Below are 25,444 nucleotides of genomic sequence, written 5' to 3' on the forward strand. Positions count from 1 at the left end.
GAGAGGAGCCCCCCCCCCCCTCCCCACATGTTTACGCTTTATTACAGACTGTGTGTGTGTGTGTTTGTTGGTGAGTGAGAGAGTTAGGCTAAGGTCAGAGTTCAGGTCTTGTTGCTCGAGTATTTTTTGCATCTTTGACAAATGTTTTGATTTGATTTTTTTCTGTTAATTTTTCGATCATTTTTTGCTTCTTAAACTTAAATTTTATTACTCAGAATAAGCAACGTGTATTGACAAGAATCTGGTGATACGATATGTATCACGATACGGGGCAATGATACGATATACTGTGATAATCTGTGATACTATAGTCCAGATGATATATTGAGTTTTTTTCCCCCCTAATGTAACTGTAGTCAAATTCCATGTTTTTTTTGTTTTTTTTTTGACTAAACTCAGATGAAAACATTCCGTGCAGCTTCATATTTGACCCCAACATTTGAACGATGTACAAGCAAAACAAAATTAATCTGATTTATGACGTGACCATGTCTGACTCTGTCCACCCTGGACCTATACTCACCCCCCCGCCCCCCCACCCTGGGAACCTCCTCACTGAATGCCCTCCGCTCCTCTCTGTCTGCAGGTTTTTCACGCCAATGTCGATGCCACCGAGGTGGTTCTCAACCGGATCCAGCAGCCGGTTCTGGCTCGCTTTGTCCGGATCAGACCTCAGACGTGGAAGAACGGCATCGCGCTGCGGTTTGAACTGTACGGCTGTCAGATCACTGGTAAGAAATGACGACACTGTTGTTGTTGTGTTTGAGTTTGAGTTCTTTCACCAGGTCAGGAGTCGGATTAGAGGGAAAGAAAAAAAAAACAAAAACATTTCTTTCCTCTGCTTTTTTTTTTTTTTTTTAACACACTCTGATGCTAAACAGGTCGGTCATTAATTCAACAGCCAAGGATTCACGGTGTGTTTTATCCAGTCCACTGCCTTCACACACATCAAAAACCCTCTCTCAAGTGCACTCACACCCCAACTCTTCTCCATATACAGATCCTCCCGCTCTGTGTCCCCCTCCCACACACACACACTCACTCACACACACACACACACAGACAGGCCCTAATAGAATAATAGTGGAGTGTTCCGTGTGGGTGATAACATCAGAGAGTAAAAGACTCTCAGCTTTCATCTGCAGCCCTGGAAAACAAACATGATTTCAACCGGCATAATCAGCTCAGAACTATAAATAGATAAAACTTCATTAGACTCCACTCTGTGTGTGTGTGTGTGTCCTGTGGTTGTCACTGAGGACCAGTGTTTGACAGAGGGGACATTTATCGTCCCGTGATTGTGAGGGTTTTATGGGTTAAAGACTGGGTTTGGAGGCTCAGGGCTGAGTGTGTGGTTGAGGACGGTGTGGGGGACATTTACCTTGAGTTGGGGGGGGGGGTGATATTTTTCGGGTTGCAAACTAAGGCCCGGGGGCCGGATGTGGCCCGTTCATGTTTTTAATCCGGCCCACCAAACTTTATTTATATTATCATTTTACTTCTGCCTTTTCCCTGCAATACCCATGTTTCCCCACTAGATGACTTAGAAAATGATAAAAGCATTTTAGCCTTTATGCATGACATTTACATGTCCGGCCCCTCTGTCAAATGTTTGAACATTTTTGTCCCGAGAGTCGAAAAGTTTGTCCACGTCTGGGTTAGAGTTAGATTAAGATTTGGGATTAGGCATACAGAATATTACTAACTGATGATGTCAGGGTGGGGGGGGGTTACGTCTATGTGAAGTTCTTACAAAACTCAAAACCCAGTGTGTGTGTGTGTTCGTGTGAGTGTGTGTCATTATTAGGTTAGGGCCACTCTTCGCTGCCATCACCGTGGCGACAGAGGAGGACAGATCTGCTCTTATCTACGAGGCCTATTTCAACACCCACACAAATCACAATCACACCATCATAATATGACGTTGTGTGTGTGTGTGTGTGGATTAGAGACAGAGAAGGGGAGAGAGAGAGAAACACAGATATATTTGCTGCTGTTTCGTGCTGTGTCTTAATGACATATATTTAGTTTTATATTTCCTACTTCTCTTCTATTGAACACTGCTCTGGTTATTTATATTCCTCTCCACATATTGCCCATCGCTGCCTCCCTGCAGAGTCAGGAATCCAACAAATCAGGTTTTATGCCAGCTCATCTCCTCGCCACTTTGGCCTGAGTTGAAAGGACGAATCATTTTTTTTCAACCTGGGAGAAGAAGAAGAAGAAGAAAGAAAAAAAAAAAGTGTTTTTGTCGCACTCGTTCTTCATAATGTCTATGGAAAAAAAAGAAAAAAAAACTTTATCACAAAACAACACCCGCTACCAGCCACGCAGCATCTTTCTTCCTGCTTGTCTCGGAGCCATAGACATATTGACAAACACACACACCAACACACAGCCGGCGGGGATGTGAACCGCCGTACACAGACCTATAAAGGCGGACATAAAGAAGTCAGTCGCTGACACGTCATTAACTTAAATCACATTTTTATTTCTCCCTCTGTACTTTCTCCCCTTTTCTCCCACCTCTCCCTCTCCACCGCCGGGGCTTTTTTCTTGCGTCTTATTTCACTTTTTTCTCGGTCATGCCATTGCTTCTGCTGACAGCTCCCATTCCTACTTCATTTTCTCCTCTCTCCCCCCTCTCCTCTAAATCATCCTCTCCTCTGCCTTATCCGACTCCACTGTCCTCCGTCCCCGACTTTTATTCTGTCTTAATCTCATCCTCATTCTGGGCCACCGACATTTACAGTCACTTATCTCAGCATCAGTTTGTGGTTTTCTTTTTACATTTTTTTTTTTTACAGTGTGTCGAACTATAAAAAGTTGAAACCTGGAACAACAGATCAGAGAAACAAACATCACCAGGTCTGTTCTTCAAGACTGGTGTGAAAACTCTGGTGTCTGTACCAGGACTGTTGTGGCTAACGTTAGCAGTGGTGTTGCTAACGTTAGCGTCTGTGTTGTATCAGGACTACTGTAACTATAGTTAGCAGTGGTGTAGCTAATATTAGCTCTGGTGTCAGAGACACTCAGGCTGTGCATCTGCTTCATGTCTGGCAAACTAACTTTAGTTGCAATGGTGCCACCCACTGGGCTGGAGTGTGTTCATAAAATGTTATATTATAAACAACAGGTCATTATAAACTCATGACAATAAATTTGTTTCATTAGAATATAGTGATTTTTGCTGTATATATAAATATAAATACATGTTGTCTGTGTACGTGCTTTAAGTCACTTCTGTCAAACGTGGCTATTCCTGTCGCTGTGAGCTCCAGAGATGACGTTCCCATCAACTCCCACAGCGTTACAGAAGCCATGGTTTGACTGTAGCTGCTGAATCACACACATACAAATATACCAGACATTATATAAACAGTATAATGGAGTTTATTTGTGGCTAATGACTTGTTGGTCAGTGATGGAGCTGGAGGCAGCTCCTCCGGCGCGGCTCTAGCCGTTGTTTATTGTTCATTCATTATTCACCGCGGTGCAGGCGCAGCTGCAGACGTCACAACATTAAACTTTCATCTCCACAAAGACCTGCAGAATGTCACCATCAATCACCGTCACCCTTGACTGTCGCTCTGCTCTTCTCCCTCTTTTCACTCACATCCCACTTCATCTTTCACACCCGTTTGATTCACCCACTCCCCCTCTCAGTCTGCGTTTCAGTCTGCTTGACCTTTTTGTCTTTTTCTTCACCTCCTCACTGGCCTTTTACTCCCCGCTCTACAGATCTCCAGTCCAGTGACGCTGGGACGTCGTGTGAAACCTCAATAAAAACAAGAATTCATTGATTTACCAGTTGTTTGTTACCAACTTTGTTATTCACTCGAATGCATCACAATATCAGATTTTTCATCACTTTGACCTCATTTTTAACATTTTCTTTTTGACTGAACTCAAACATCAAATCACGTTTTCATTTACAGACTGTATGTGAAAAATATCTGCATTAATATTTTACTGTTTTTTTATGAATTAAATATAACTAAATGTGAAGTCACATGAGTGACGTCTACGTTTGAAGGTTTTATAATTATTCAGAGCTCAGCATAAATTCTGACCTTTTTTTTTTCTTTTTTCTTTTTTTTCAGACGCTCCCTGCTCGAAACTGCAGGGCATGTTGTCAGGGTCACTTCCTGACTCCCAGATCTCTGCGTCCTCCATGAGGGACATCCACGGCTCCATGGGAGCAGCCCGACTGGTGGCCAGTCGTACGGGCTGGTACCCAAACCCAGCGCAGCCCATAGCTGGAGAAGAGTGGCTACAGGTTTGTTAGCTTAGCTTCAGTGGAGCTTGGTCAAATATAATAGAAGAAGAATTCACAAAAGGAAACCAACGATCGTTGAACAGATATTTCTGACTTTTCCAGAACATGATCAAATATTCAGTATAACAGAAGATTATGAGTTTTATATGAGACCAAAGTCCAACAACTGACGGTGTTTTTCTTCTCTCTTCTCATAGGTGGATCTTGGTGCGCCCAAGATGGTGCGGGGCATCATTACCCAGGGTGCACGAGGGCTGGAAGGCAGCACCACCGCTGAGAACAGAGCTTTTGTCCGAAAGTATAAATTGGCGCACAGCTTAACGGGAAAAGACTGGGTTTACATCACGGACACCAAGACTGAGTTTGCTAAGGTAAAGAACGGGAACGTGTACACACTCACACACGTACTGGTTCTGTGTAACCATTTCACGTAGATCTAACACATTCACCCTAAACTTGAACTATTAAATATATTTGCTCCTTAAATCTAATCAAAACTATAGATTGGATAGTGAGGATGTTAAAAATGTCCCCACAATGGACGTGTTGGTCAATGTCCCCACAAGTGTAGCTGTACCAGCACACACACTCACACACGTCAGGCTGACGTTCAGTTCCTTTTGATTTGGTTGTATTTATAGCTGTCTTTCAACCACTTGTCCGTCCGTGCTCCTCCCTCCACCGTCATCAGAAAAATGTTTAATTTTAGCTAAATCTCTAATAATAATTCACTGTAATCACCTCACGTATGGTACTTCCTGTCTGGGTCTTCACTGCCTTCTAGGTCCTCTGTAGTCTCCTCTCCTCGCTCCTCGTTTCTTTGTTTCTTTATCCTCTTGTTCACTCGCTCTCCATTTGGTCCTCATGGGTGTTAATTAAAAACGTCTTTCCTTCCTCTCCACTGAACACCGCCGCCAGTCTAACATACTGTGAGACAGCAGTGTTCCCCTTTCTAAGACTCAGACTTAAAACCCGCTAATAGCGCCACTGAGTGCCCGACTTCACTCCTGCTGCTAAAGTACGGTTCTTTCATATCCGTCATTTTGGGAAAAGGCGACTTGGGAAAGTCATCAGATGATTTAAAAAAAAAAAAAAAATACAGAAATATAGAACTATGGAAAGGCAGATGTCATAAGACAATTTTTCAAACCAACGGTGAGTCCAGAACCACAACAACAGTGACAGGATCTTCTATCAGTGGAAAAACCTCATCAGGGAAATTGGCAGAAAAATAATATCATTTCTCTGTTTTGAACATCAATTAAATCTCTGGTTAACGAGCCTTTGGCTTCATCTGTGCAGATCTTCGAGGGGAACAGTCATTATGACACTCCAGAGGTGAGAAGATTCGATGAAATAGTGGCTCAGTTCATCCGGGTCTTTCCAGAAAGGTGGTCACCGGCCGGCATCGGTATGAGGATGGAGGTCCTGGGCTGCGACCTGCCTGGTAAGAACATTTCACAAATATTTGATTCTGATTAGATTTAAGAAGTCTTCAGAGAAACTGTTATTGTTTTTACACCAGATCATAAAAACCAAATTCTCACACAAGATATAAACTTCCTAAAAGTGAGATCAGAAACCAGAGATTACTTTTGCAAAACTGAAACTATTATTAGCAACTGTTAAAGTTGATCATTCTAGAATGTGCTGTAGTGGAGAAGACTTACCAGGTGAATCTTATTGTACCCTATCATATAATCCTGTATTGGGGTTGTTCCGTATGGTATCACATTGTATGACTTGGTATCAAATTGTATATCGTACGGTATGGTATGGTATCGTATTGTATGGTATTGTATCACATTGTATGACTTGGTTTAAAATTGTATATCGTACGGTATGGTATGCTATCATATGATACCCTATAGATTGTACAGTACGGTATGGTATCGTGTTGTTTCATATCATATCGCATGTATTGTATGATATGACATTGCATCGTATCATATAACATGGTATTACATTGTACTGTATTGTACCCTGTGGTATAGTATAGTATGTTATGGTATGGTATGGTATGGTATGGTGTGGTATCCTGTCCTATTGTACTGTACCGTATCATTTTACATCTTATAGTTTCTCGACTATTGTCGACCCCCAGTGGCAGCAGGACTTAACGTTAACTAGGTTTGAAACCTTATTTTGATATCAGCTCGACTGCGCTGTTAAACTGACGGTTCAGTATTTGTACTCACACACCAACGTAATATCTTTTGTAAAACTTCTACATTAATACACACAAACTAATCCAGAAACAAAAAAACAAAAAAAACAGCAGTGACTCAGTGCTGAGTTAATCTGACTTTTAATCTGCTGACATCTGCTGTGAGTGACCGTCTGGTCGACTCTGACTTTTTCACGACGTGTTTTTCTCTTCCGTTGTGTGCAGCTAACAGTCGCTCTCGGGCTGGACGTACTTTTTTTAGTGCACACACTGTAAAGAATCTGGGTCTTTGAACCTATAGTACAAACAGTGTACAGTCAGATGCATTGTGTTGGTGAAGTGATGGGTGAAGTAATCACCTCGGCCTATAGGGGATTTAGTAACATGTCTGGACAGGGATTAGCGTGTCTAGGTCATAGGGCTTTCATTAATAGTGGCCAGCTGTGAAGTTCTCTTCACCGTCCATCAAACTGCATCTACGTTACCGTTCTATGGAAGTGTGGTGTGAACGTGTCGTGCTGTCGTCTGTCTGCGTTTCCATGATCAATCCGTGGGCTATCGTTGAGGACGAACCAACCGCAGTGCAGTATTTACCACCGAGGAATGCAGCAAATTATTCTCAGCTGCACAAATACTCCAGATATCAGCCAGAGCTCGGAGTAGACGTCTTATTTATTGTTTCTGTTAAGTAAAAGTGACATGTCAAATAAATTCACCAGCAGTGCAACGGTGGTGCAGTGGTGACAATGGGCGCCTAATTACAGTTGGAAATATTAATGACGAATGTTTCAATGTAAATGAACAATTAGAGCCGATGTATTTTCACTGTTAATCATCACTGTTGCTAATGTTAGGATTATAGGACGACGGAAAAGTTAGAAACAGTCCCAGGAAAAAGTAGTTCAGACCTTCAGATTCAGGAAAAGTTTGTTTTTACAGCAAGAAAACGTTTACGACCGATGACAATTACGATGTCGTCATTAATTTAGCATAAGAATTCTTTATTTGATGAACAAAAAAAACCCAATGTCAACACATACTATTAGCTATATATCGATAAATTAGCACTTCAGTTGATGGATCATGAATTGCATCGGCAAAAGTTACGACAAAAACGTTCATAAAAACAAATCAATTATTTAGAATTTATTTTCATAAAGGAAAATCAATTATTTAGAATTTAGTTTCATGTAAATTAAAAGTTTGTGTGAAATACACAAATACACAGAACATATTGTACTGCAGTATTATAGTGAAGCCACAGTGAAACTTCTGCAGTGTCAGTTGCATGAATTTAACCAAATATATTTCTCTAATAGAGATATACAGATATGGTATTACCCACAATGCCCGCTGCAGCCTTTCTAACTCCACTGGCTGTGTTTTCTGTCCATATCCTTTACTTTTATTGCACTTAATTAGATCAAGCACATGATAATGGTGGCCATCAGGATCACAGTGCAGCTCAAACTCCCACCTGCCTCAGCGCCAGTGATCGTCTGCTGCCCCGGTCGTCCTACGCCCGCATGGCAGATGTTTGCCCTCTGGCTGTAATCCTCGCATTAGCAGTGATAATAGTTCATAGTCAGTTTTTCACGATCACCACAGCAACTGTTCTTGCCACCGAATAAAATCCTGAAATACCACATACGCCGACGACCCTCTGTCTCTGTGGCCCACAGCAGTTTTCATTTCACTTTGTCTGGTTTTTAATTGTCACCACACGAGGCAGAGTGAGCGACAACCGCATGGAAAACACATGATCTCAGTAGATGTGCATCTGTCCGTACGCCACGCTGAAGCCACAAGCGAAAACAATAAATTAGGGAAGCAAATTTAAACAAAGATAAAACACACTTTTCTCCTTTTATTCTGCGGTTGTGTGTGTGATTTGTCTATCATTAAATTCCAGCTTGCGAGTCTATGCTAAGGAGAGGCCTAGAAGTACATGATGTTGGTGCAGGCCAGTGTTTGCTGTGGTGTCAAACCAGTTGACAGGCGACAGGTGAGTTCAGAGATGACGCAGGTGGAGAGGTGGAGGCCCCCTGCTGGAGTGAAGATTAATGACGGTCACCGGAAGCAACAACAAGATAGCATGCGAGTGTGAATTAGAGTCTGGCAGGTGGAAAAGGTAAACCTGTTGGGGGGGGGGGGGGGGGGGGGGGGGGGGGTGAAAATAACATCTGGGGTCGTCCAGCAGGAGATCAGGAGAACCTGCAGACCTGAGTGTAAACAGGGGTGAGTGGGTGGTGGAGTGTGACAGAGTGAGGCACGATTTGGAGACTGAGCTGTAGGTGGCAGTGTTGAATCTAATGGGTGGGGACAAATTATAGGATATGTTGGTCAAATGGGAAATAGTCAAATTCTGAATAATTAATTCAGTATTACCATCTGAACTTCCAAATTACGGATCAACGTTCATCTTGTAGTCGTTCTACTGGGCGTCCAAACAAAGAGTCTTTGTACGTTTGTTTAATCCACCAGACTCCAAGCAGCGTCCAGAAAAACGGCGGAGACAAAGACACGATACGCAGTGATGTCAGTCGTTAATCCTTGAACCTCCAAACACGAGTTCTGACAAACTCCCTCAAACATCACTTTTCCATTACAAATCAACCATTGTTTTCATATTTGACAGTAAAGCACACTGACCTGGCCCCCGGGGGGCGCTCAACCATTTCCTCACAGGGGAGAGACAACCTCTGCACCCAATTACTGCGAAGTAAAAACAAAATTACGCGTCCACGGTTTTCACCAGGAGAAAACAACAATATATTTTAGCATCTCATTATTCTGCCAAACCCTCGGCGCGAAAACAGAAACAAATCCACAGTATTATTGCGGGACTGGTTCCAATCATTCACGCTAGCTATTGAGGCAACATATAATTTAGGTGCGGTAATCCTGACTTTTGATTGTGAACGGAGAGCTGCCAGGTCTGTTCACGGTTTAAATGACTGAGTCGTCAGAACATCTGCTGAGCTCTGCTGTCTGTCACTCCACACCTACAGTAGTTGTTGGCAGACAGACACACACACACACACACACCTGTTTGCCAAAGAGGCAGCAGTTATTGGTCATTACCGCGCTCTGTGCCTCCTCTCCCCTGAATATCATTAGGTTATGGCTCAGTGCTTTAGTAAAACATCAGAAGCTGAGGGAAAAACTCTGCACTTTGACTCACGATCTTTACAAATAAAACGTCCTACGACACTGACCACCAGGTTATGAAATAAATGATATTCCTGGCAGCTGTGCTCCACCAAACAAAGGCACCAATTGTTAACCTAATTTGGATAATACAGTTAGTACACAAACCTCATGACGTTCCAGAGACACAGAACCGACTGGTGCCGACGGATGGAGGTGTTGGTTTGAATCTCTGAGCAACTTGGAAACAAAAACCTGAAGCAAAAAAAAAAAAATTAGTTTAAGAAGAATGTAGAAATAGAATCTCATGAGACGCTGTGGTGCAGATGGTGATGCTGCTGTCTTGGAGTCAACGGGTTGTGGGTTTTATTCCAGTCTTAGTAGGTTATATGCCATCCCTGGGTCAAAGGTCAAACCTGTACTCGTTTGATTCTAGTCTTAGTAGGTTATATGCCACCCCTGGGTCAAAGGTCAAACCTGTACTCTGAGGTACTTGTGTGTTTTCATCTCATACAAAAACATCAGTGAAGGACTTAACTTGTCTAACTTCTCTGAACAGGTCCTGGAAAAGTCCTGGAAAAGTCCTGGAATACGTTTCTTTTTCGTTTTGTTTTTTGATGAAAATAGTGGGATCGGTGTAGAAGTCTGGAGGTCATTACGTTCATGACCTGCAGTTGTTGAACATGAAGTAGTGGATGGTGGACTGGGACCTCGGCTGTGTGACGTTCACGTCCACGGGCTCTGGTGTGTCCCGCAGGAAATTTTGTTTAGAGTTCTGGACGTAGAACTCTCTAGAGGTGTTCAGCTGTTCCAGCCTCACCAGCCAATCATTCAGGTCCAGCCAAGAGTGTGTGTGTGTGTGTGTGTGTGTGTGTGTGTTTCCAGCCCTGCTGATAGCTTACACATGTGCGCTGTGGCTCTTCTCCAAATGCTTCTTCCAGTGTATCCTGAGTTACACCCTGTTCTCTCCCCTTGTCTCCCCCTCTGCTGCTCCCTCCTCCCCCCTTGTTTACCTCCCCTTCCTCGGAGAACGGTGTAATTAAAGTTGCATTCTGCCTCCTAAATGAGAACGACCGGATTCTGAAATAATTAAAAATAGTTGTAATTGCATTTTGAACCCGACCTATAATTATACCCCCGAAAAAAGAAAAAAAAAAAAACGCTTTTCACAGAATCAATACATAACTAACAGTAATTATTTTGTTTTGTGTTATTGATTCTTAAGGTCCACGCGGTGGCAGCCTGGTTAGTGCTCCTGCCTGATGATGAGTCAGCAGAAGACATTTATAGCGGCATCTGCTGACTCATCATAAGTCTTTTCCTCATTTTTGGAGAATCTCAGCGGCAAAGTTTGTCATGTCCTCATTTTAGCTAAAGTTAGTTTGAAGCCTTTGATTTTCAAAATAAAATACTCTTTAAAATGTTTTTTAAAAACAACTAAACTTTTTATTAATTCTGTATGGAGTGTGACCAGATGATCAACACCTCTGGACTGATATTTGACTGATATTTGAACACTTGGGTTAAAAAACAGAGTCATTTACATCAAGACGTTGTTTTTTTTTTAAACACATGCTGTCATGTTCAGGAGCAGCCAAGGTTGTTTTTTTTTTAAACCCATGCTGTCATGTTCAGGAGCAGCCAAGTCTATATTTTCTCTTTTTCTCCTTGAGGTGACACACACACACACACACACACACACACACTGAAACACTCAGGTCTGGGCGTCGCTCCATTCTTACTGCCTGTCTGTTTGTATGTGTCTGTGTTAAAACCCTCAAATATTTAGTTTTGGCTCAGCGTGGATTAACAGATCGGACTGACTCTGGTTTCCTTCTCTCCGTATTATAAATCAGTGTAATTCACTCAGTGAAGGACAAATAAAGGAAATATTGAAATGAAAAACATCTTTAGATATCGTCACTGTAAATGTCATGGGTTTACTTCCAGAAAAAAAAAAAGAAAAAAACTTGAAGAGAGACTGAAACAGTTCATTCTCACTCTCTAGCTTTAATTTGAGTTATGTCTTTGCAGTAACCTCCATTTGCGAAAACCTCCGTGTCACCTCCACGGGACACGCACCCCACTTTGGAAACCACTGCACTAAACCATAAATCAACACAGAGAAAAGTGATGGAAAATAAAAATCTGTTTCTTTAAAAGAGAAGAAATAGTTTTCTGTCCAACACGGACATTTCCTCACGTGAAGAAACATTTATTACTATTATTATTATTTAAGTACATTTTTTATTTTTACACTTTTCATTTGCACTGATTGAACTTTGGCCCATGTTAGAAGACCAGCCCTTGTTAACTGCCCTCCCCCCATGCCTCCCCCTTACAGAGAATAAAATGCCACAGATTCTTAATGGATTTTTGCTTCATGTTCAATCGTTCCTTCTACGGTGGTTCAGTGTAGTTAACCCTTCGATGCCAGCAGACTTTCTTTTTTTTTTCCCTCCACTTGTTGTCGCGCAGCTCCACACTCTATAAGGCTATAATTACCAGTGCGTACCTCGCGGTGCTGTGTTTCACGGTGGACTAATGAGCGAGACACCATCAGTAGTTTCCCGACATAAAGAGGGGCCTCGGCTGTTTCGCCCGTTGCTCTGCCTGTTAGCCGCGCTCTGTTACAGCTATAGCTTTTTAACCACAGTCATATGCTGCGCCCTCCACTGCCAATAGATTTTTTTATTTTATTTTTTTCCTTCTGCCTTCCACTAAATTCTCCTTCCTCCGTCTATTAGCAGCTGAGGTCCTGTGAAGCACTCTCCATAAAAGCAGATATTAGCCTGCTGTACAGTGAGCTAATTAGGCCGCGGGATTTACACGGTGAAAAATGTTTTCAGTGAATATTCCTGGCACGGTTCTCCACCCAGAAACACTTCCACATGATTTTTAACTTCACATTCCACATGTCAAAACTTTAATATTTAAACTTCTCGCTGCAGGAGCCATGGTCGGTTTCACGTGTAAATCTTAAAAGTTTGCCTTTAATTTCCTTCTCCTGACTGTGGTTAAATACTGAATTATAAAGGATTTAATTTGTCTGTATTTTTGTTTTATTTTTGTTGTTGGTGTTTAATAGATTTCCTGTAGGAGTTGATACATTGACCTTAAATGTCAGTGGAAGTCACTGCTACATTTTTATACCCAGTGGGCCTCGCTGTGGACCACGCCCCAACCGTTTAGCAGTCACTCACAGTCATCAATGTAAATGGAACACCCAGACACAGTCCCCTACATATATAAGTGTGTGTGTGTGTGTCATTCCCATATATGGCTCTTACTCGTTAGTGACCAATCATCTGTTTCAGAGCTAATTGAATAATGAAGGGTTAGAACTGAGTTAAATAGAGTTCACGTAGAAATGTTGAATTAGAGAAGACACAGAGAGAGAGACGTGACACGGGAGCTGCATGTGGTCACTGATTACAGTTATTATTTACCTTATTAGGTAAACGACAGAGAGAGGGTTATGCCCCCCCCCCCTTCCCTCCCTCCTTCATATAGGGGGGTAATTACAACAGTGAAGGGCACCAAATTAAGATTGCCTGATGCAGATGAGGGCAACTTATCTAATGGTTTCACACACACAGTTTGTGTGTGTGTGTGTGTGTGAGAGAGAGAGGGAGGTAGAGCGAGCAGCAGTGAACATTATGACAGTCCCCATACTACAGTCCTGTTTAACAGACAGTGTAAACAATTTAATAAAGTTATGCACATTATGCTAATAGATGCAGCTAGCCTGGGCAATAAACACAGGGCTATTAGCAGAGGCTAAAAGTTCATGCTTACACACACACACACACACACATACACACACACACACACACACAGAGATCACCCAAAAGCTTATGGAAGCACTTAAAGCAACCAAACAGGCGGTAAATCAACAGCTGCGGTCTGCTGCCTCCACTGGCGGCTGGTGGTTACACACAGAGAGCAATAACAGCAGATCAAGTGTGAGCGCAGAGACGAGGCTGAAGGGTTGAGAGAGAGAGAGCGAGCACCGCGGTGATGTGAGAGACGGCTGGAAATCAAAACACAGATGACGGAGAACCACAAGAAAACTGTGGTTTCTGTAAAAAAAAACAAAAAAAAACAAAACATCACAGATAAAGTTTCAATTCTACTGTAAAATGTGTGTTTTATAAATGTGCAGTTTGGAGTTAGGATTAGAATACATGCAGATTAGAGGTAGGATAGGGATTAGGATTATGCATACCTGTATAGTTTTTGAAAGTTAAGGTCAGGGGCTAATCTAGGGTCTGTTAAAGTTCAGTGTTGAGTTGGGATTTGGATAACGGTTGGATAACGGTTGGATAACGGTTGGATAACGATCACAACCACGGCTTCAAAACTCAAGGAGCTAAATTTTAAAACACAAAATAGGATCAAATAAAAAAATTAGAAAATTCTCTCCTCTGTGAAAAAAACAAAAACCATCAAATTCACCTGCTGCTTCCCAGTAACTCTGCGCCCCACAGCTTGGGAACCAATGGATTAGGGAGTGCATTCTTTCTATGTTTCTAAGTCCTCACAACACATGAAAACCTGACTGTGTGTTTGTGTGTGTGTGTGTGCGTAAGAGGTTTTTGTGTTGGTGCTGACGTGGTTGCTGTTGATTTACAGTGACCCTGTGGGGGTTGGAGGAGGGGAGGAGGCAGAAAGCTGGAGGGGAGTCACAGAAACCATCAAGTGGGTGAAGTAAGTTTGGAGAAGGATTTGGTGAAAGGTCTGTGGTGTCGGCTCTGAGCCGGTTCAGCCAATCATCTGCTCCCCTTTCATCATTAAACAAACTGGCTGCCTTATGTGCTTTGACCAGTATGTGTGTGTGCAGTTGAAACATTCCGGGTGGATCAGGAATTCTGACTAAAAGTAGAAAAATAATCGGCTTATTAAAACCAAGGAGGCTTTCCGGGTTCAAATATGTCACTGCTAACGCTAGCACGACGGCACAGTGTGAGTGTGTCCGACTGTGTCTGACTCATCCGTCACACACTGGTCACACACTGGTCACACACTGGTAAGAACCAAGGTCAGTCTGTGTGTGTGTGTGTGTGTGTGTCACGGTCCAAATCACGAAAACAAAATTCACCTCAATATTCAGTCCTGGAAATTACACTTTGAAATCTGTCATTTTGGCATGTTCAAAGTGTGGCCTGTGGGCCTCATGTGGCCCGGACCAAAGCTTAAAGTGGCCCAGAGAGAATCAGCCCCCCCCACCCCCCCGGCCTAGCACCATATAATCCACAAATGTTAGCATTTCACTTTATGCTGATAACTGTCTGATGAATCATTTATATTTCATTCAAACAAATGTTTGACATAAATTATCTTTAAATCTTTCTTTGTTTTTTTTCCTTTTTGACAGAAACTACGACTGTACCTGACACGGCGACCCCCACTCTGCCCCGTGTGGAGCTGACGAGTGCTGCAATGAGACCCGGTAAAAGAAACGCACACACAAACACACACTCGTGCAGGCAATTACACAGTTCCAGGAAGTTGTATACAGTATGTGTGGTATGTGTAGGTACTACATCTCTGACTGCAGTTTTCCCCCCGGGGGAGTGTATTTACTCCCTGTGTCTTGTCTACACACACACACACACAATCTGGAGGTCAAAGTCATGATGTCATCTCGTCACCGCAGAGACTCAGAGGCCGAAGTCACGAGTCCCACAGGAATCTGTGTTTGAGTGAAAATGAACTCACAGTCGGAGGCAGCGGTCGTCGCTCACACACACATACACGTTTACACACACACTGGGAACGACATGTCGACTGTTCCTCCCACTACAGTCAGACCAGCAGCCTTACATCCTGGGGAGTTAATACGGCACTTTCTTTTTTTTTTTTCTCACCAATTCTCAGTCCAATATTCCTGGTGTTGGTTCATGTTCTTGTTCTTTTCTTTCTTCTCTAGTGATTCCAAATGTAGATCCCTCTGTTCCAGAGTTAGGAACTCATGTTCAGGTGGAACAGAGTCTGAGACCTGGATCACACTGGGACTACAGTTAAAAAAAAAAATCTCAATATATCGTCATGCCTATAGTATCGAAAATCTGAATATATCGTCGTGCCTATAGTATCGCAATAAATCGCAATACATCGTATCGTTGCCGCTGTATCGTGATGCGTATCGTATCATCAGATTGTTGCCGATACACACCCCTGTTCTAATATTTAAATCAATCTGTGTCAAAGGTTTTTGCAAATCTCGACCACCATATAAAGTACGTGTTCTAATATTTAAATCAATGTGTCAAAGGTTTTTGCAAATCTCGACCGAAACATGAAAAATTCGAGTTGACTTTTAACGACCGCTGCCCGGATAATCTGGGGATTAACCCACTAATCCAGCAGTAACTGGTTCTATCAGGTGCTTTTTTTTCCCAAAACATCCAGGTTTACAGTACATTACATGTGGTCCACGTGGTTTTTGTATTTCCTTAAAGAGACACATTTTCTTCTTCCTTCCAGAACTGAAAATGTTTTTGTTTTTTTGTCCTTTGACTTCTGTCGTTTTGCTGCTTCTTATTTCTCATGTTTTGGTTTTTATCCCCCCCGTTTCTCTGCCTCACCCATTCTCCCTCCATATCATTGCTCTTTTACTTTAATATTTGTATTCAGGGTGATTTATCGAGGTGTCATCTTTTCATCAGCACTTTAGTCCAAGCGTCTAAACACAAATGGAACTCTTTCATGAAGCTGTGTGAAAATGAAGCGGAGTCTGTGTCGTCTCCAAACCTGGAGCGAAAAAAAAGAGCGGGCTGAAATTACAAGTTGTCAAAAATATTTTTTATTAAAGTGCTGATTTGAACAGATTACCTCGAGCCGTTTCTATAAATCAACATCTCTGACAGGTGTGTATTCACCAGCGACGTCTGTCTCTGATCCCACAGCCACCACGCCGTCTCTGTCGGCCGTGTGCGACTTCGAGCAGAGTTTGTGCGGCTGGTCGGCCGACCCTCAGTCAGGGGTCAGCTGGTCTCTCCACGCCGCCGGCAGCAGCAGCAGCTCGCCTGGACACGGCCACGGACATGACACCAGACAGGACCTGACCCTGGGAGCCGACAGTGAGTGCTGCTTATTGATCAGACACGTATTTGTCGTATTACTGCAGGTTTCATGTGTTCTTCCATCTTCCATCCTCCATTTTTATCCGCTTATCTGTTACCGGGTCACGGGGGCAGCAGTCGCCACCCACATCACATTGCACCGTACCAACCCCCCCCCAAACCTTCCTGTGGGTGGTGAGTCCACTGGAAGGTACCAACCGCCCTGACCGGGATTTGAACTTGTCCAGGAGGTGAACCCTGGGGTTCCACACCAATGACAGAGACACTTAGTACTTTATGTTTTATTTTACAATGAAAGACACGGTGTTGATTTTCACAGCTAGTTAGTAGGTGGTTAGTTAATTAGTTAATAGTTTAGTCCTAGTCTGATGATTGAGTTCCCACTTTGGTCTGTGGAACTGTTGATGTTCGAGTCCAACAGTTCCTCACATCAGTTCCTGGAGACGCTCATTCACTCAGTGACCAGATTATTCCCACTCCCAATTATAGTGATTGGATCTCCGTTAAGGGAAGTCCCGCCTTCTAGGCAACACCCTGGCTCTGATTGGTTCTCGTTGTTTCTGTGACAAAATCCCTGTTAATTAGATTTTTTTTCTTCTTGCTTTTATGAAGGAACTAAAACATGATATTTTCCAGTTTAGTGCTGGTTTATGTTTTTATCTTAGATGAAATTAATTCTGGAAAAGAAAGATTTCAAATGTTCAGCGTCCTCGTGTCCGTCAGATCTTATCAACATATATTTTATTGCAGTTCTGTGTCCCTGTATGCAGTTTTATTATGATTTCCCCTCTCCTCATCAATCTTCCAGAATCTTCTTCCTCTTCCTCCTCACCTGTGTCTCAGTTCCTTCAGTTCAACTTGACTTTTCTTTTTTTTTATCTCTTCGTCTTTTATGGAGCAGCAGAACTGTTTTCTCTATTAGACCTTCTGCTTTACTACACACACACACACACACACATACCTGTACATAGTGTACTGTACGTACCCTTAGAGCGCTCACACACACACATACACACACATACACACACACAGACCGGAGCAGTCATGTATATCGGATTATGGCTTTGACAGAAGTGCTGTCTTAGCTCTTAAACTCTCCCTCAGGCACCACCTCACCCCCACACCCCCCCCCCCCCCCCCCACACACCCCACCACCAACTGTCAACCAAGGTTTACTCAGCTTCTCCTGACGTCTCCTACTTTATGGTTGACAGAGCAGCGCCTTCATGACTGCTCTGTGTGTGTGTGTGTGTGTGTGTGTGTGTGTGTGTGTGTGTTCAGGGCAGATAGAGGGGGTAATTGACTTAGCAGCACCCCCCGTCTCACTGTTAGACAGCAACATGACACTCAGTCCTGTTGTACAGCTGCATCAGTGCGTCTGCAGGTGTGAGTCCTCGCTCCTGATCACAGTCAACTGCTTCTTCATCTCCTCCTCCTGACTCTTCCTCACTGTCGTCTCACTGTCTTCCTCACTGTCGGCTCACTGTTGTCCCACTGTCGTCCTCACTGTCTTCCTCACTGTCGTCTCACTGTCTTCCTCACTGTCGTCTCACTGTCTTCCTCACTGTCGGCTCACTGTTGTCCCACTGTCGTCCTCACTGTCTTCCTCACTGTCGGCTCACTGTTGTCCCACTGTCGTCCTCACTGTCTTCCTCACTGTCGTCCCACTGTCGTCTCAATGTCGTCCCACTGTCGTCCCACTGCCGTCCCACTGTCGTCCCACTGTCTTCCTCACTGTCGTCTCACTGTTGTCCCACTGTCGTCCTCACTGTCTTCCTCACTGTCGTCCCACTGTCGTCCCACTCACTTCACTACTGTCTACTCTATACAGTAGAGACAGTGCAGCAAAAGGAGTATTTCACAATTTAATTTTCCTGAAATGAAACTGTGTGAAACTGAACGCCCAAATCACCGTCGACGTTCATGAATAAATAAAGTAAAAGTAAAAGTAAAAGTAAAGTGAATTTTTTATTACTGCACGTATGTCAACAGTAAATCGTCTGCTGTCTTTGATGAAACGGCATCAGTTTGATCGTTTTGTCTGAAGGACATTTTTATCCTCAGTGTTGAACAGATTTCATTAAAAGGTTTTTTTTTTTATTTTTTATTTCTTCATCAGAGGAACATTTCTCTCCTTGTTCAACTCTTCTTCCACTTATTGATGAAATCCCAACATTCACTCATCAAAGAGTCAGACCTGCAGTTTCCTTTGAAACCAACCTTTATAGTGTGTAGTGTGAACGACAAAAAAAAAAAAAAGAAAAAACATACTTACAAGAAAACATACTTTACATATCGAGGCAAATACAAACAAACTGCTGAACAAGACACACACACACACACACACACATACAACTGGTGATTGACAGATCAGTTCAGAGAAAAACATAAAAGAAAATTGTCTTCCAGAAAGTGATAAAAACAGACTCTCTCTCTCTCTCTCTCACACACACACACACACACTGCCCCCCCCCTCCTCGGAGAGTTGTTAGCTAATTCCCTGCCTTTGTACATTCATGGAGATCAAACACACAGAGTCAGAAAAACATCACAACTTCCTCTAACTGTAGTTAATGAGCAGCGCTGCTAATGAACATCCTCATCTTCAGTGGAGAAACAGTGGAACCTCAACCCAGGTCCATTATTATTCAATCATTATTCTTTGTTTTCCTCCGCTTTAGAGCTTTGGAAAAAATAAAAGAAAGATGTGAATAAACCAGGTGGACGCAGAGAACGAGGGTTTATGTAACGATTTTATGGTACGAGAAAATTACAGACACTGACGCTCAAAACAAAGATGTAAACAAAGATTAAATATTTTTACTGATGTACAGTGATCCCTTGCTATAACGCGGTTTACTTTTCACGGTTTCGCTACTTCACGGATTTGCATCGTGCATTGTGTTCTGCATTCTGATTGGCTAAAAAGTCACTCCGCTTCTTCTCTACCTGTGCGCCAATAACGTTGCGGTTTAATATGTACACGTACGTAAAACAGCTTGCCAAATTGACATTACGTACGTGCAAATTCTCTTGCAATTTCGAGTTTATCAAACCCCATAATGTCGACAAAACGCTCTGGACCGGCAAAAGTACCTGCGGTAGGGACCAAAAGGCAGCGGAAGATGCTGTCTATCGGTGATAAAGTAAAACTATTGGACATGCTAAATGAAGGTAAAAGCTATGCGGCTGTAGGTCGGCATTATGGAATTAATGAATCTTCCGTTCGTTCCATAAAGAAGGAAGAAAAAAACATAAGGAAGACAGCAGCAATAAGTTTTAATAAGGATTCAAAAAGGGTTGCAACTGCCCGCAACAAGACCAGGTAATTTGTATTTTTTTCATAATCATTTTTAATTTTCTCCCGTTCACGGTGGGCGGTGCTAATCTCCGCAATTTGAAGCCTTCTGTTCACGTTGATGATTAAAATTATTATTTGACAGTACATTACAGAAGTTATTTGTTGAAACGTTTCTAAAGTACTTTTATTTTACTTTATTTGTGAAACAAATGGTTGAGACTGTAAAATGGTTTGTTCGTTCTTTCTCTTCTTTTTCTGAGTATTTAATTGTAAAAAAAATAAAGATTTCTACTTCACGGATTTTGCCTATCACGGGTTCTTTTTGGAACGTAACCCCCGCGAAAAACAAGGGTTTACTGTATTCAATTGTTAAACCTGTTGCTGTGAACACAGACACCAGCGCTAACGTTAGCTACAACAGTCCGGGTACAGACACCAGAGCTAACGTTACCTACAACATTCCTGGTACAGACACCAGAGCTAACGTTGGCTACAACAGTCCTGGTACAGACACCAGAGCTAACGTTACCTACAACATTCCTGGTACAGACACCAGAGCTAACGTTGGCTACAACAGTCCTGGTACAGACACCAAAGCTAACGTTAGCTACAACAGTCCTGATACAGACACCAGAGCTAACGTTAGCTACAACGCTCTTAGCCTAGTGCCCTAAGGGGGGCAGTGTACTGCCTCACTTATGTGAGTTTTGTTCATCTTGTCCAACAGTATAGTCTGTAGTAAACGTGCTGTTATTTTTCCAAGATTCCTCGTCTCATTTCACTCCGCCTCCATTACGGCTCTCTTCAGTATGGAAGAGACATTTAGAAAATATTTTAAGTTAAGTATTGTATATGTTCCCTCTCTTCACCTCCCCCTTCTCCCCCTCCTCCCCCTCTCCATTTGTGAGGTGTCACCCTCTGTCGATAAAAAGACTATTTGTGCCTCCAGTGAAGCTTTTACTCTGTGGCCATCACAGACAAACTAGACAAACAGCCGAGCACAGCAGCAGGCTAATGATTATAGTCTCGTTTGGGGGGAGGGGGAGAGGGGAGGGATTGCTGTTGTAGTAAACATTAAAGTGCTGCCCTTCTTTCTGTCTTTGTTTAACTCATTATTTGTGGGACGGCAGTGCAGTGCAGTGCAGTAACAGTTGGAGTTGAAGGTGCACACACAGTACAGTAGGTGTTTATTTGTATCCATAGCATTAGCCACGCTAATGAAACGACAGTGTTTTCAGTGGCTGAGCCTCGACAGGGTGATGAGAGTAAAGTACTATAAATCTGTCTGTAAAAACTCTTCACTAACTGTTGCATTTCTACTGTGAGAAGAACTCGACGTTCTGGTTTCTGCAACAGCAAAATGACCAGCAAAATTACAAAATTTAATTTTTTTATTTTGTGAGTATGGATTGGAATTGTTAAAAAAATCTACTGATTCCAATTCCATTATGGAAATCACTGTCACAAACATTGTAAATTAATTGCAGGGCACACGGCTCCATTTTTCAGTCTTTTTCAGCTCCTGTTTTGTTGTCAGAGTTTTTAATTTGTTTAGTTTGTCCGACCAAATTAGGAAGCTAGCATGTGATGTCATCATTCGGTTGAATCGTTAACTAAGCAGGAATCAGACAACAAGGCCCCTCATCCCTCTGTATGAGTTCTAATTACGTCAGTGATTTTGTAAACTAACAAAATAAAACATCTGTGATTTTGCTTCAGATTTCTCAGGAAACTATCTCCACCTGGACGCGGGCGCGCACACCCAGCGAAAGCGAGCCCGGCTCCTGAGCCCCGAGGTGTGGCCTGAACGAGGTCCACTCTGCCTCCTTTTTAACTACCAGCTCCAGGGAGAGGCCCAGGGCAGCCTGAGGGTCCTGCTGAGGGACAACGACCAGGAGGAGACGTTACTGTGGGCCCTCAAAGGGGACCAGGGTCTCCACTGGAGGGAGGGACGCAGCATTCTGCCCCAGAGCCCCAGAGAGTATCAGGTCTGACTGTCAGACTGTCACCGTGAAGTCACAGCGTTTGTGGGTGTAAACGTTCAGACGCTGACGGAGTTTTTTTTCTGTGTGGTTCAGGTGGTGTTCGAAGGTTTCTTTGATTTCCCGACCAGAGGCCACATCAGAATAGACAACATTCAAATGAGCAACAGCGTGGAGTTGGAGCAGTGCACACGTAAGTTCAGTTCACCACCTGACACTTTATTTTATATACATACATATAAATATATATATATAAATATTTATATATGTGTTTATATATGCACACATATATATATATATATAAATATTTATATATGTGTTTATATATGCACACATATATATATATATATATATACAAATATATAAATATTTATATATATATATATACAAATATATATATATATATATATACACATATATATATATATATAAATATATATGTATAATTCTACATATATATTGGTCATAGCTTAGCTCATACTTTTAGGGTAAAATTCACTTTCTCTACAGGACTAAAATAAAAACACAACTTCAGGCTTCAGTTACAGTAAAGGTAGTACAGGACTTCAGGCTTCAGTTACAGTAAAGGTAATATTAGGTGGACTGGCCCTTTAATATTCAGACCACAGACAGCCGTGGGCATGTTTCCTCTTCAGCTGTTTTTCATACACCGACCGCTCCACCCAGAGATTCCAGGACTCTCTCTCTCATATCTTCATCTTGTTTTCAGTCTTAGCGGTCAGAAGGTCAAGCAGGACCCTCAGTTTGAGAACCCTGAGAAGCTTTAACAGGGTTTAAATGGTAGAAGATAAACGTGTAACGCGTACTTTGTCGTGTGTACTTTGTATCACACAGATCTACTATCACTGAGCTTGTAATATTGACATTGTCTAAAGTACTCAGAAGTATCACGGCTCTACATCATATACATGTTTTCATAGTACTTTTCTGTACTTTCCTCTCTTCCAGAGCCGTACCCGGCCCTCACTCCTGGAGTCAACAGTAAGTCCCACTTCCTGTTCTTATACCTTGGCTTCCTGCTTGTCGCTCAGCCCAGCTCCCAGCACTGCACTGGCCCTGAACCCTGACAGTTCCTCATCTGGGAACCTAAATATTTCACACTCCAGATTAGCTGTTCAGTACTTCGTTTGTACATGCAGTAGTACACACTGTCACTTGTCCTGTACTCAGGTTATTTGAATAATAACCCTGGTATTTTGGTGGGAAACGTCACCACACGTGACTTGGAATGAGTCTCTTGCGTTGATGCAGCATGACTCCCTGCATGTCAGGCTTGGTCGTGTAGTTTGATCATGTGTGCACTTTAACCAATGAGAGAAGAGCTACAGGCTTTGTCTTTGTACGTCCAGCTACACACAACATGTAACAGCTGGCAAACACTAGAGGGAGCCGGGGAGTGTTAGTGGTATTCACCCTGCTGTTGAAAGAAGTCATCAGGAAGTATTAGTAATTACGCCGATATCAGCCAATAATATCGGTTGGTTGATAGATATGGGACATCCCTACTACTGGACCACATGGTCCAATTAGGACCTCAGTAAATCATGTGACGTCCTCAGTGACTCGTGTTTGGAAAATGAAACTGTGAGGAACATTAATAAGTAAGAACTCTCCAGTTCAAAGTCATATTTTTATAACTTCCCTTCTCTGTGTCTGATCGTCAGACGCTTCACTCCGACCGCTCCACGTTAGTATCGAGCAACTTTGACGAAACTTTCTTACTGCGTCTTTACCTTTTCTACCTTCTTTCCTTTTCAAAGTTTTTTGTACAATGTTTTTCCTCTGTATCTCAGTGTGTGTTTCTTCTAACAGTGCAGTACAACTTTCTATGATTTGTAGTATTTTTTTATGGAAATGACTCCTGGTTTAAGCAACAGTGACAGCTGGTGGTTCTTCTAATATTGCATCAGAAGTACTTTGAAGTGTGTCCAGTGGTTGTCCTGTAGGTCCTGGACTGTAGACGGTGAGGTTCGATTCCTGTCATGAACCACAGCGTTGTTTTTTCTTCAACGCTCCAGACTTTAATAAGAGAAAGATAAAGTTACGGCACAACTATCTTACATTTCCTCAGGGTTTGTTTTTTTTCTGCTCAGTTTGACTTGAAGTATTTGAGTTTTTGGCCTAATCTTTGTTGGCTTTGTAAGAATGTTGGATCCTGGGCGGCTGTTTCTCAGCGTGGCGGACGTTTTATACATTGTTTCCATGAGAAACAAAGAAAAGTGATTGAATTGTTTCATTGATGCCAGGACGGATCAAGTTTCTGTTCTTTTTGGACCGCGATGTAAATGACTTCGTTACTTGGACTGAATTCTTACCATGTGAAGTATCAAACCTCCGGAGTTTGTTGTTGACGTTGACTTGGTCATGATGTCTCCAGAAAAGCAGGAAGTAGAAATGACTGAAGAATTTTTCAACATGTTGAGGATTTTTGTCTAAAGATTCAATATTTGGCTCAAAGGCAGTTTCACTTTCAGTTTCACTCACAACAGTTTACAGTGTGTGAACTGAGTGGGAACTCTTCTTCAGTGGTGTTTCCACCAGTGTATTTCTTCTCTGTATAACCCTGGAGGGTGACCTTTGACACCGGGCCACAACCTGACTCTTTGACCCACGGACTGAAATCCAGGTTCTTTTCAAACTATGTTTCAGTTTTGGAAAAGAAAAAGTCAATATCTTTATCTTTCCATCTTAGTGTGGTTAAAAATGTAGTGTTTGCTCTGATTTCAGAATATAATGTTAAAATGGTTAAAACTGGTTACAGTTTTGCCCCCGACATCATCACTGAAGCTCCAGTGATGATCAGTGGACGTGGTTTGAATTTGTCTTCGTTTGGCGACAGAGTTGAAACTTGAAATTCTGACTTTGTGCATTTACATTTAGGGTGTGTGAGGTCAAATATCACATCTGACCTCTGACCTTTCCCCAACTACCCCACCAGGGGGCTTTTTATCCAAAAGAAAACACCTGAATCCACAGCTCTGTGGAGTTCAGCTTTTCAATTCCAGCTCAGTTTAAATCCTAACGGACGGCGTCTGAAGTGAAAAGACTGAATTAAAGCCTCCGCGTTTTTTCTGTTTCTCTTCGGTGAACGTCGGCTTTGACCGACCTGTAATTATTTCTCTTCTCTTTGACTTCCTTCACGTCTCATTTCTCTTCACCCATTTTCTCCCTCACCTTCTCCTCCCCCGTCTCTTTCTCCCTCCACGGCCCGACCCGTCTCTCAGTCGGTTCTTTTCCCAGTGAGTTGACAGAGAATTGGACTTTCAGAAAACCCTTTAATGCAGGATTAAAGATATCATGGTGGGATTAGCTCTCTGCTCAGCCCCCCCCCCACTCTCCTCCTCTCCACTAACCCCATTTCCCTTCTCACTTCCTGCCCCTTCTCTCTGCCACCACTCCTCTTATCCTTTTTATACCCCTCTCATTTATTACCCTGGTAAATCTGTGTTCTGCTGC

General features: G+C 42.6%; 1 protein-coding gene across 4 annotated transcripts in view; it reads left to right on the top strand.

Annotated features, from left to right (window-relative positions):
* Positions 1 to 25,444, top strand: part of LOC103392487 (neuropilin-2-like) — a 74,016-nt gene that overhangs the window by 39,363 nt on the left and 9,209 nt on the right. For all 4 annotated transcript variants that reach the window (XM_008329108.3, XM_008329109.3, XM_025063644.1 and 1 more), the window contains exons 8-16: positions 587 to 731; positions 4,104 to 4,279; positions 4,477 to 4,650; positions 5,582 to 5,726; positions 14,974 to 15,048; positions 16,508 to 16,681; positions 21,705 to 21,973; positions 22,064 to 22,160; positions 22,937 to 22,969. In XM_008329108.3, coding sequence (XP_008327330.1) covers positions 587 to 731; positions 4,104 to 4,279; positions 4,477 to 4,650; positions 5,582 to 5,726; positions 14,974 to 15,048; positions 16,508 to 16,681; positions 21,705 to 21,973; positions 22,064 to 22,160; positions 22,937 to 22,969 — 1,288 coding nt within the window. The remainder of the gene's footprint in view (positions 1 to 586; positions 732 to 4,103; positions 4,280 to 4,476; positions 4,651 to 5,581; positions 5,727 to 14,973; positions 15,049 to 16,507; positions 16,682 to 21,704; positions 21,974 to 22,063; positions 22,161 to 22,936; positions 22,970 to 25,444) is intronic.

The sequence above is a fragment of the Cynoglossus semilaevis genome, chromosome 16, assembly GCF_000523025.1.
Source record: "Cynoglossus semilaevis isolate Cse_v1.0 chromosome 16, Cse_v1.0, whole genome shotgun sequence".
In the NCBI taxonomy this organism is placed as follows: Eukaryota; Metazoa; Chordata; class Actinopteri; order Pleuronectiformes; family Cynoglossidae; genus Cynoglossus; species Cynoglossus semilaevis.